The 11812-nt window shown below is 33.9% G+C and overlaps 2 protein-coding genes across 2 annotated transcripts; one reads left to right on the top strand and one right to left on the bottom strand.

Moving 5' to 3' along the window:
* The first annotated feature begins 2375 nt into the window (after positions 1 to 2375).
* Positions 2376 to 6121, top strand: LOC112779780 (UDP-glycosyltransferase 79A6). Its single transcript, XM_025824119.3, has 2 exons — positions 2376 to 3019; positions 5215 to 6121. The coding sequence occupies exons 1-2, from the start codon at positions 2431 to 2433 to the stop codon at positions 6030 to 6032; spliced, it is 1407 nt and encodes a 468-aa protein (XP_025679904.1). The 5' UTR covers positions 2376 to 2430; the 3' UTR covers positions 6033 to 6121.
* A 2471-nt stretch (positions 6122 to 8592) lies between these two features.
* On the bottom strand, positions 8593 to 10146 carry LOC112778826 (uncharacterized). The gene is made up of 2 exons (XM_025823107.1): positions 9269 to 10146; positions 8593 to 9199 (listed from the first exon to the last, which is right to left on the bottom strand). The coding sequence occupies exons 1-2, from the start codon at positions 10144 to 10146 to the stop codon at positions 8593 to 8595; spliced, it is 1485 nt and encodes a 494-aa protein (XP_025678892.1).
* Between the last annotated feature and the right edge of the window lie 1666 nt (positions 10147 to 11812).

Raw genomic sequence — 11812 nt, forward strand, 5'->3', positions numbered from 1 at the left:
TCTTTTACTTCTAATGTCAACCCGCGACATCATGCCACCCTTGCAAAGTGTAGCTTATAGGTATCAATCAATATCATTATCAAGAATTAAAAAAGATGGACCCATATTTTTATGACGAATAAATTATCATTTGTACTCATGAAAGATACAAACGCTGACAAATGTATCCATATAAGAATAAAACGACAATTGTAACTACGGAAGATGGTCTCTGTGTGCTAAAAGTACCCAGACGTTGGTTACACAATTGGTCCGTTAGGGTACTCTTGGCCAAGGTTGCGAGAACTGGACCGATCATCGAACCGGTCAAGTCTACAATGATTCAATGGTTCAATCGGAGTTGAACTGTGGTTGAACCGGTTTAATTAAATATAGAGTAAAATTATAAAAAATTCAATACATAATTTTAAAAAGTTAAATTCAATAATTTTTAAATTAATAAAATTCAAAATTTAACAATTTCACATAATGAACAATACATAATTTATCATTAAAAAGTCATAAACAATTTTAAATATCAAATTTTATAACTAAAGAAATCAAAACACACATAAATGAGAAACACAAAATATTTTTCAACAAAAAAAAAACAATATTCAACAAATAATACTTCAACTAAACAAAGACACTACTCATCAGAAGTCATAATCATCGTTAAGCACACTACAAAGTTGTACCACCACCGTCAGACATAAGGGATGTTGCAGCTGCAACAGCCGTAGGAACAATTCTAGTTGAAATGCCTGGTTTTGACAGATGCAAAAGCCTGATAAAAATTGAAGTCAAACAGTTGTATGTGTCAGTAATATGAATGAACGATACAAAGTATGATAATCTTCATGACAGAAGGATATGTTAGTAATATGATATGACAGAAGGGTTCAAAAATGATAATCTACCTCGTGACTTATTCGAATAGGATAGTTAGACTTTACAAAAGCATGCATGGCAATGTGACAAAACATTCCAGATTAAAATTTTAGGGGATATTATTTTAACTTCCCAACTTAGATTATATCACACAAGATCCCCTTGATTTGTCATACCTACACTGAATTCTCTGTCACATTTTATGAAATGATGGGATAGAGAGTATGTATTATTCTCATGGGAGATTAGCATATATTTTTTACAAATGGTGAAATCTTATATGTAAAATCGCCAAATCTTCGGGGGTTAGTGTAATTTGTTCAAAATTTAGCCTCATACAGTATAAAAAGAGTAGGTGTATGCAGCCTTGTACAAATAGAAAGATTGTTTCCAAAATTTAAATTTGTAAGCTCCAAGTAGCAAGGCAACAACTTTACCATTGCACCAATTCAACCTGTAAGTTGGCAATAGACTATATCTGACAATTAGCCGCCACCAGGTATTCAAAAGCTACCACTTCATCCCCGAAAAATTTGAAAACATACAATACAGAAAATTTGCAGAAGGAAGACAGTAAAAGTTTCTTACGGTGCAAGATATTCACAAAAGGATGAAACTGCAGAAGCAACTTCAGCATAGGTTTCACCAGTTGCAGGTGCAGTTACTTCCACCAACTGTATACCAGGCGTTACCGGTACAGCCTCAGAAGAACTTAAAACAAGAACTCAGAATTCACCACTAAATAAAAATTTAATTGAAAAAACCAAAAAACTCAAAACAAAAACTCAAAAAGATTGAAAAAGTTAACAACCGAAGAACAGAAAAACAAAAACAAAAACTCAAAAAGATTGAAGAACAGAAGAACTCAGTAATCAGTACTCACCGCAGGAGAGCATAGAAGGCCAGAGCCAGACGACGACGCTTCGGTGATGGTGACGACCACAAGCCGACGACCACGACGACGGCAACGCTTCAGTGACGGTGTGGCTTCGACCTGCGACGGGGAGGCTTCGACCCGCGACGGTGGAGCTTCCCTCCGGCGTTTGTTTCATTTGTCGGGGGCGTTTGTGCTTCGTAGGCAGAAGGTTGAAGAGATTAGGGTTGGAAGGTCGAAGAGATTAGGAAAGTGGCTGCATTCGCCATTCAGGCTTCACTTCACCCTTTTTCTTTTTTCTTTTTTTTTTTCAGCGCCAAACGACGCCGTTTAGTGACTTGGGGGAGAACCGGTGTGCCTACTGAAACCCGGCTAGTTTGCCCGGTTCGCTGGTTAACCACCAGTTCAATCGATTTTTTTGCCAATTTTTTGTAGGACAGTTTTGCAGGTGGATCGGACCGGTAAGATAACCGATTTTAAAAATATTGCTCTTGACACACGAAAACCATTTTCTATAGTTATAATTTTTATTTTATTTTTATATAGGTATATTTGTCACACATCTATATTTTTTATGAGTACAAATAGTAATTTATTCTTTTTATCACTCAACTAGAATCTCTCCCGTGTATAGCAAAGACCATAAAAGTATTTAGAAATCAGACAGAAAGGAAAGAGAAGTAAAGATGTCTAACGATGAAGTTCACATAGTTATGTTCCCGTTTCTTGCATTTGGTCACATTAGTCCCTTTGTTCAACTCTCAAACAAGTTGTTCTCTCAAACAAGAATCCGCATCACTTTCTTCTCAGCTTCATCAAACATCCCCAGAATCAGATCTACACTGAACCTCAACCCATCCATTGAAATTGTTCCACTTCACTTCCCAAATCATCATGATAACAAAACAGTAACAAGCACTGCTGAATTGCCACCACATTTGGCCGAAAACCTCGTCCATGCACTTGATCTAACACAAACTCACGTGAGGTCACTCTTGTCACAACTCAAACCCCATTTTGTGTTCTTTGACTTTGCACAAAACTGGCTTCCCAAGTTGGCTTCTGAGCTTGGAATCAAGTCCGTTCATTTCTCTGTCTACTCTGCAATATCTGATTCCTACATTACTGTGCCTTCAAGATTTGCATCTCTTGAAGATGGGAAAACCATTACTTTTCAGGATCTTATGAAACCACCCCCTGGGTACCCTCAAAGTTCTAACCTTTTTCTCAATGAGTTTGAGGCCAAGGATTTCATGTTCCTCTTCAAAAGATTTGGTGAGAACACTGAACTCTAATCTTATCTTAATACACTTTCAAAATTAGTAATGTGTATTCGATGTTTGTATCTCACTTCTCACCTTTTTTTTTTTTAATTTTATCTTTTTCACACAAATAAGTTTTGTAACTGTTAAACTTCGGTAATACCATATAACTAAAATTAACGTTATATTTTTACGAGTAAAGTTGGAAAAAGTGATAAAGTTGTCTTTAATATTTAAATAGTTATATTTAAGTTTTTAATATTTTAAAATAGTTTTAATGTTGTCCACTCACTATAGATCTATTAATAGAATTGACGGCGAAACAAAATTGAGATGACATTAAATCTTTAAAGACTTAAATAAGACGAAAACATTAGGAAAAAAATAATACATTACTCTTAGAAAAATTACCAAATCAAATAAAATGAAAGTAAATTTTAATGAAATAAATTACATTTACAAATTCAAAATTTTTACTCATCATAGAATATTCCTAGAGTGTCTAGTAGATAAATTTTTAGAAAAAGAAAAAAAATGAGTATAATACATATATAATATATAATAAAGTATAAATTACATCTTTTTTATCTCTAATATATCGAACTTTTTTAATGTTTAATTTAAATAAATTTTATTTTAACTTAGAAATAAATTTTAATTTTATCCTTTAATAATATCAATTTTTTACGATACGTATTGATTTAATTATTTTTTAATCACATCTAAGTAAATTACACTTAATCACATTACTTTCATTCTAAATATTTTTTTTTTTAATTTTACTCTTAAAGATTTTTACTCATAAAAAAATATTTGTAAAATAATTAGTACATAAATTTGTAGAAAAAAAAAGAGTATGGTGCATATACAATAAAATATAAATTATATCTTCTTTTCTTTTTCAAAAATTTATATACTAGTGATTCTACAAGTATGAATAAAAATCTTGAATTCGTAATATAATTTATTCTATTAAAATTCATTATCATTTTACTTGATTTGGTAATTTTTCTAAGAGTAATCATTTTTATCCCCAACGTTTTTGTCTTATTTAAGTTCTTAATATTTTAAAATTGTTTCAATTTTGTCCCATCGTCAATTTGTTAATAGATCACTAATGATAGGATAATATTGAGACAATTTTAAAACGTTAGGGAATTAAATAGAAAATTTTAAATATTAAAGACATCTTTAAAATTTATCCACAAACGTTAAAATAAAAACAATATTTTTCTTTATTTTTATTTATAAAAAAGTTATTAAATAATAAGTATTATTTTTATCTTTAACATTTAATTTTAATTTTTTGGATTAACTTTCCATATGTTTTAACTATATTATGGGGTGAACATATGATGTGACATTTTTTATGTTCACATAAGTACATAACTTATACGCCAATCTAGGATTGTCATGTATTAGCGCCATATCAGTATATGATTTTCATGTTAGTATTCCTATATGGCTTTCATGTTAGTATTCCTGTTAACAGTTGAGTGATGATATATAATTAAAATATATTTAAAAATAAAATTAAAATAAATTAAATATTAAAAATATTTTTCAATTTTTTATAAATTTTAATAACAAAAAATACACTTTATTATTCTTTAATTCTTATTGACCTTACAGTGTTTTAATTTTTCACATTATTTGATACACTTTTGACATTATAGGCAAAAATAGACCATTTTAATTTTAAAGTTTAATAGACCAAAATTAAAATATGAGTAATTCACATTCATAAATTATTTCAGCTTTAAAATTATAGTGTCTTATTATAATTTTCGTTACATGTATATCTTAAATAATTTTATATAAATCGAAACAATTAAATTAAATTTGATTTATACTTCTTAGATGTAAATCAAATCAATTAACGTCGGATTTAGGGTGATACATGATAAATCGGATGAATTGGATTTAGGGTGATACATGATTTCGAGTCCAATTCATTCGATTTATTATGTATCACCCAAAATCGATGTCAATTGATTTGATTTACATTGAGGAGGTATAAATTGAGTTCAATTATTTCGATTTACATAGAATCATTCAGGACATACATGTAACAAAAATTAAAATAAGATATTAGTGTAATTTTGAAGCTGAAATGATTTATGAGCGTGAATTATCCTCAATATAACATTTCATTTAATATATATTAGCATATAATTAATATTCTTATTTGTATGGTGCAAAACTTAGGTGAGAACTCAATAACTGGCTACGAGAGAGTGATGCAAAGCCTCAGTGAATGCTCATTTGTGTTGTTCAAGTCATGCAAGGAAATGGAAGGACCCTACTTAGACTACATAGAAAATCAGTTCAAGAAACCAATTCTATTAACGGGTCCGTTAGTCCCATTAGAGCCATCAAATGACGTTCTTGATGAAAAATGGTCAAAATGGTTGGAAAAATTCCCACCAAAATCTGTGATACTATGCTCATTTGGAAGTGAAACATTTCTCAATGATGAACAAATCAATGAGCTAGCAACTGGGTTAGAACTCACTGAATTGCCATTCATCTTGGTCCTGAATTTCCCGTCAAATCTTAATGCTGAAAATGAGTTACAAAGAGCACTGCCAAAAGGGTTCTTGGAAAGGGTTAGAGAGAGAGGTTTTGTTCACACCGGTTGGTTGCAACAACAACTTTTGTTGAAACATAAAAGTGTTGGATGTTATGTGTGTCATGGTGGATTCAGTTCTGTGATTGAAGCTATGGCCAATGATTGCCAACTTGTGTTGTTGCCTTTCAAAGGTGATCAATTCTTCAATTCTAAGCTCATAGCTATAGATTTGGAAGCAGGGATTCAGGTCAATAGAAGAGATGAAGATGGGTATTTTGGTAAATGTGATATAGCGAAGGCTGTGAAAATTGTCATGGTGGAAGGTGACAAAGATCCAGGGAAGAACATTAGAGAGAATCACATGAAATGGAGGAATTTTCTTTTGAATGAGGGAATTCAGAACAAGTTTATCATAGATCTTGTTGCTCATTTGAAGTCTGTGGCATATGCCTAGGTCTGTTATTTTGATCAAACAATAACCCGAATATTTTTTGAACATCTAAAAATAAGTGTTTTAATTAAGTATTTATTTGTTGTTGAAAATTTATATACAGTTAATTTTATGTGAAATTCATAACTGAAAGTAGTTAAATAATTTGACAAATTTGACTAAATTGTCATCTAACTACTATCGCGGTCAACTTTAGCTAAAGTTAACTATACCTAAGTTTCTATCTTATTTGTTTTTTATTATTTTAATAAAATTGTAAGTTATATTATTGTCTTCATTAAAGTTGATGAGTATCTAAATAAATCCTATAAGGAATTATTAAACAACAATTGTTGTGTTTTTTTTTCTTTTGGATGAACTATAGATTTGTTTATGGTAGGAAAGTTAAATTTGGTCATTAAAGGACCAACCTTGAAAATACTAAATTAGTGGCTCAGATGCATTCACGTAGATTTTTCTTTTAAATTTTGGCCCACTAAATTACAATTTACAAAATAATTTTGATCTGATTTTTAATTTAGTCTAACCCTCTTGATAAAGAAGAAAAAGGTGGTGGTGATAAATCTGAAGTGTTTGATGACAATGATGATTAAAAAAAAAAAAAAAACAGCAAAATTACTATATTCTGAAACTTTCAATTACTCATTTGAATGGCTGTGTTTGTCATTATTAGCACTTATGTCTAGTTTTGTGGAGCAAGAAATTGAAAAAACTTGAAACTTTCTAGTTTCTAGTGAGGGAAGAGTTTGAGTACAAAGTGGTGATGAGATTGTTGGTGAAGGATAATACCTATAATGTTGATAAGATAGTATTGCTTTCATAGTTGTTCCTCTTTTTTGAGTTTATACCACCTCTCTTTCCATCTTCAATTATCACAAATATTTATAAAATTATAGGCTTAAATTAAAAGCTTTTTTGTAAAAGACATAATCAAAAACCAACTCCACAAATGATTAAAAAAAAAGTTAGAAACTATTCTAATCTTTTAAAGAACTAAAATATACTTTTACTATGTTAAAATTTTTTTATAAATTATGTCTCGTAAACCACATGGCTCATGAATTAAAAGAGAAATGATGTCATTTTAATAGTTAGAATGTCTAAAATAGTTGACACACTATTAAAACGACATCTTTTTTATTTTGATTGAGAAAAAAAAAAATCCCTATTATTTTATTATTGTCTAGAATAATAAGAGAGTGCCAAGCTATCAACTCATCATTCTATTTACTAAATGTCTGTTTACAAAACTTCAAAAGCTATCTTTTTTTGTTTTAGGCCCAATTTAGGTAAATAACTTAATTAATTTCCTTTTAAAAAAATAGGTTAAATAATAAATGTTTATATTAGAAATAAGGGCAATTTACATAAATAAAATGATTGAAGGAAACCTTTACGCAATACAACATTGGCAAACTCCAGACGTAAATGCAACAAACGCAATTGTATATAATTCGCGACACCCTCTAGCGGAACTTAAATACACGTAATCTGCTACACCCTGTCGCGGATTACGTTGAGAACTTAAATACTCATAAACCGCTACACCCTGTAGCGGTTTATGATCATATGGGCCCGAAGCCTATTCCGCTACACCCTCTAGAGGATTATGAAGAGAGTGGAAGCTTTGGAACATATTCATGAATACCAGTCTAATAGTAACAACCCGTGATGCAAAATGTATGAAGTTATACAAATATACTCTTCATAAGCAATAAGCCGTAGAAATATAATAGCCACCAGGCATTAACACTAACACAGAATAAATTACTACATAAGTCATACAAATGTAATAGTCATACAACAATTAATAGTTAAAGGAAATAAAAATGTCATAAGTCATACAAATAGGCCGGAACTAACACTAACACTAACACACCAAAGGCACTAACACTAACACCCAAAAATGCAAATTGCTACATGAGAAAATAAAATTAAAAAAACTAGAAGCACAAAGACTACAAGTTCTACGAACTACTCGCGACGGTGGAGCCTCTCTGGGGGCAAGATCTACGCATGTGCCCAGGCTGTCTGCAGAGCCCGCATCGCTTCGGTCGGTTAGGGTTGGCCTCATCCATGTTGTTTCGGATTCTAGTAGACCTCGGTTGCCCATCACGACAACGCCTCAAGCTAGGATCTGGAATAACGGTCGGACCGTCATAAGGTGGCCAAAGTCTCTCTGGTACTGGCGGCACAAAACCCATTTGGTACACCCTGAACACCTTCTACATGGTGTAGACTTTGTCGACATAGATAAACCAGTCAGCCCGTGACTGGGCACAACATGCAATCACATGGCAACATGGATAATGGAGAGCCTGAAAGTATCCACAGTCGCATATACGATCATGAAGGGAAATTCAGTACGTCCCAAGCGAAAAGCTCCCGGTCGGTGTCGTCTCGGCAACGGTGTATTCTGACTGGTGTCTATCGAATAGGGTGACAGTGAAGCACCTGGAGTCTCTCAAGTTGCGCTCCATCGCCTTCATAAAAGACTGGCAAAACTTGGCACCGCTGGCCAACTGAGCCTCTGCCGTTTATCCATGAATCCCAAACAACTCCGCTAGCGACCATATGTGGACTTCACAAGGGCGATAACTGGAAGATTCCGTGTACCCTTCAAAAAAGAATTAACACACTCATATATATTAGTCGTCATGTGACCGAATCGCCTGCCACCATTCTGGTGCTGAGTCCACTTATCGTATTCTATTCTGTTCGCCCAATCACACATTGCCGGATTCTCAGTCCGCATTATATCAAACCAATAGTAAAACTCTGCCTCAATCTTCGCATAAGCAGCGTTCACAAGCAAACGCTTTGCATCCGTGCCCTTGAAACTGAGTGCGAAGTTAGCTGCAACATGCCGAATACAAAATGCTCGGTACGCATGAGGGGGTAACCACCCACTGTTAGGGTTCTCTAGTGCAGCCTTGATGCCGTTGTGCCTATCTGAGATGACCCGTATCCCCTGTTGCGGAGTCACATGTTGGCGCAGGTTGGTCAGGAAGAAAGACCACGACTCGGCATTTTCCCCTCCACGAGATTGAAAGCAATAGGCAAGATGTTGGAGTTCCCATCTTGAGCGATGGCAAGGAACAAAGTCCCTCCATACTTGCCAAACAGATGAGTACCGTCTATGCTGACCAATGGCTTGCAATGTCGGAAAGCTTCAACACAAGGAAGAAACGTCCAGAAAAGACGATGACAGTTCACGGTTGAGTCATCAACGTCATCACTGACTCGAACCGGAGACGTCTTCAACAAGGCAACCGTCCCCTCCATGGTAGCTAGATCGCACACCAAGGATCCAACGAGGTAGTTCGGCATAGGACTCTTTCCAGTTCCCGTATATCTGTGCTACCGCCTTCTGTTTTGCCAACCATGTCTTCCTGTAAGTCGGCCTGAACCCGTAAGTTCCTTTGGTAGCTTCTTGCAACACCTTTATCGATACCGCCACATTGGCTCGAACCAGAGGAAAGATTTTCGCACAGATCACGTGATAATCAAATTGTCGGTGGTCGCTTGATATCGATGTAGCCAAGCATGTGTGTGGTCTGTTGTACCGTCGAACCTCCCAGGTTCCCTTCCGCGCTCGAAGGCTGGTGCGAATCATCCATGTGCAACCCTTCCCGAACTCCTTGCATCTTCCATGGTACTTAAGATGATCTGACCCCATCACTTTGTACTCAACACCGCGCCGAATGCTGTAATCCTTTACAGTAAGAACAACTTCCTCCTTAATGTGGAAAGATTGACCAACTTGAAATTCAACTACAGAATTTCCCTCGTGCAACCCTTGACCCCCAAAGGTTGGTGCTGACTCTGGCAGTTGGCTGATGGCTTCCAGGTCCAGGCTAGAATAGTGTGCACTTGACGGTGGTTGACATGTTGCTGGGTTTGTCAGAATTTCATCATCGCTGTCCCCTCCAATGTCAGCAGGCTCTTCATCGGAATCATCTTCTAGCATCGCATTTTCAACCCGATCCGGTTTCCCCTCACGTCCTACATCTGGAAATGGATGAGCTGAGGTGAATACCCCAACTGGACTAGCTGGCCGATACTCCAACAAACACTCAGGTGCAACGATGGGCATCAAGGTAGAGGCACCCCCCATCGTGGTGGACTGAGGGTTTGGCGCAGATGCCCTAGAACTATCGATCCCATGTTCCAACTTCGCAAACAACTCGTGTATCCTCACTTCCGGGAAACTCCGACGACAATGAAACAACACTTACATATCTTCATCTGATCGTAACACGAATGTTTCATATTGCACGCCGATTGACACAACCATAATAGGAATCTTGTAGAACAGCTTCTTTACCCACTTTGTGCCACCCGCGCCCAACTTCTGCAATATACTGCTCTTCAGATCCAACAATGTATCAGACGACCTGATGAAAATACTCAGTAGTTCTCTATCTGTGAACTTCACACCATGCCTCTTACTCTTTTTTTTTTCAGAAGAGTGCACTAACACCAAAAAGCTCTCTTCACTCTCCATTCCTCAAGTTATGAATGAATGAAAATGACACTCTACACAACTTGATAGGTATATATAGGCATCTTCTTTGCTTCCACTCTCTTCATAATCCGCTAGAGGGTGTAGCGGAATAGGCTTCGGGCCCATATGATCATAAACCACTACAGGATGTAGCGGTTTATGAGTATTCAAGTTCTCAACGTAATTCGCGACAAGGTATAGCGGATTACGTGTATTTAGGTTCCGCTAGAGGGTGTCGCGGATTACATACAATTGCGTTTGTTGCATTTGCGTCTGGAGTTTGCCAATGTTGTATTTGCGTAAAGGTTTCCTTCAATCATTTTATTTACGTAAATTGCCCTAGAAATAACTTATAAGTAAGTTATTTTATATTTGGATTTTTAGTTCTAAACGTGCTTATTTTAAGAGAAGAATGATAAAAAAAACTTTTTATTATGAGAGAAATCATTTTTTTTTAACTTCTCCATAAGCACTAAAATAGCTTTTTAGAAAGCTGCAATTTGGTTTTAAAAATTGTACCAGACATTAATACTATACATTTTCATAAGTTAAAAATTAAAAAAAAAAGTAACTTTTAAACCTATTCAAACGGACCCTTATAAAAAGTCATATTAATTGTGTTTGGTATAATTTTTTAGATATGTTTTTATTTTTTAAATTATTTTATTACTCTTATTTATTACACAACTTTAAAACAAATATTTCTATAATAACTTTTCAAAGACAAAATAATTTATTTATAAACTACTATTAATAAAAATTCTTATATTTTAAGTTTTTTTTTTAAAAAATTTATCCAAACTTACCCTAAATCATTAAGGAGTCGAAGGATTATTGTATTGTCTGCCTGTCCGAAGTTCAATCATAAAACTAACAATAATGTAACTAAAATATCAGAAACCAAATTAATATACGGCGTAAATCTTGAGAACATGGGAATTTATCTGATTTCACTTGTCCTTGATTTTATCATTAAAAAAATAGTTATTATGTATTCTAATAATAATTATAAGACACGCTAGAACTTTAAAAAAAAGTTACCAAAACAATTAGTCACAAAAAAAAGAGACATGGCATAATTAAGTTGGGACCGGCATGTCTATCATGTGTACATTAAAAAAAAATTAAAATGGGATTAATTAGTTAAAAAATTATGACCACATTTTAATTAATTAATTTAATAAAATAATTTTAAAAATTATATCTATACTTTTTAAAATTAATTAACTAAAACTAAATTTAAAATAAATTTTTAATTGATTAACTAAAACTAGAA

The sequence above is a fragment of the Arachis hypogaea genome, chromosome 19, assembly GCF_003086295.3.
Source record: "Arachis hypogaea cultivar Tifrunner chromosome 19, arahy.Tifrunner.gnm2.J5K5, whole genome shotgun sequence".
NCBI classification, from domain to species: domain Eukaryota; kingdom Viridiplantae; phylum Streptophyta; class Magnoliopsida; order Fabales; family Fabaceae; genus Arachis; species Arachis hypogaea.

Bases quoted from the DNA above. Each gene is read 5' to 3' on its own strand.
- LOC112779780 (XM_025824119.3), top strand. From the start codon at position 2,431: ATGTCTAACGATGAAGTTCACATAGTTATGTTCCCGTTTCTTGCATTT. The intron at 3,020-5,214 runs GTGAGAACACTG...TGCAAAACTTAG, and splicing joins GTTCCTCTTCAAAAGATTTG to GTGAGAACTCAATAACTGGC.
- LOC112778826 (XM_025823107.1), bottom strand. From the start codon at position 10,146: ATGGGGGGTGCCTCTACCTTGATGCCCATCGTTGCACCTGAGTGTTTG. The intron at 9,200-9,268 runs GTGATGACGTTG...CTTGTGTTGAAG, and splicing joins GACGTCTCCGGTTCGAGTCA to CTTTCCGACATTGCAAGCCA.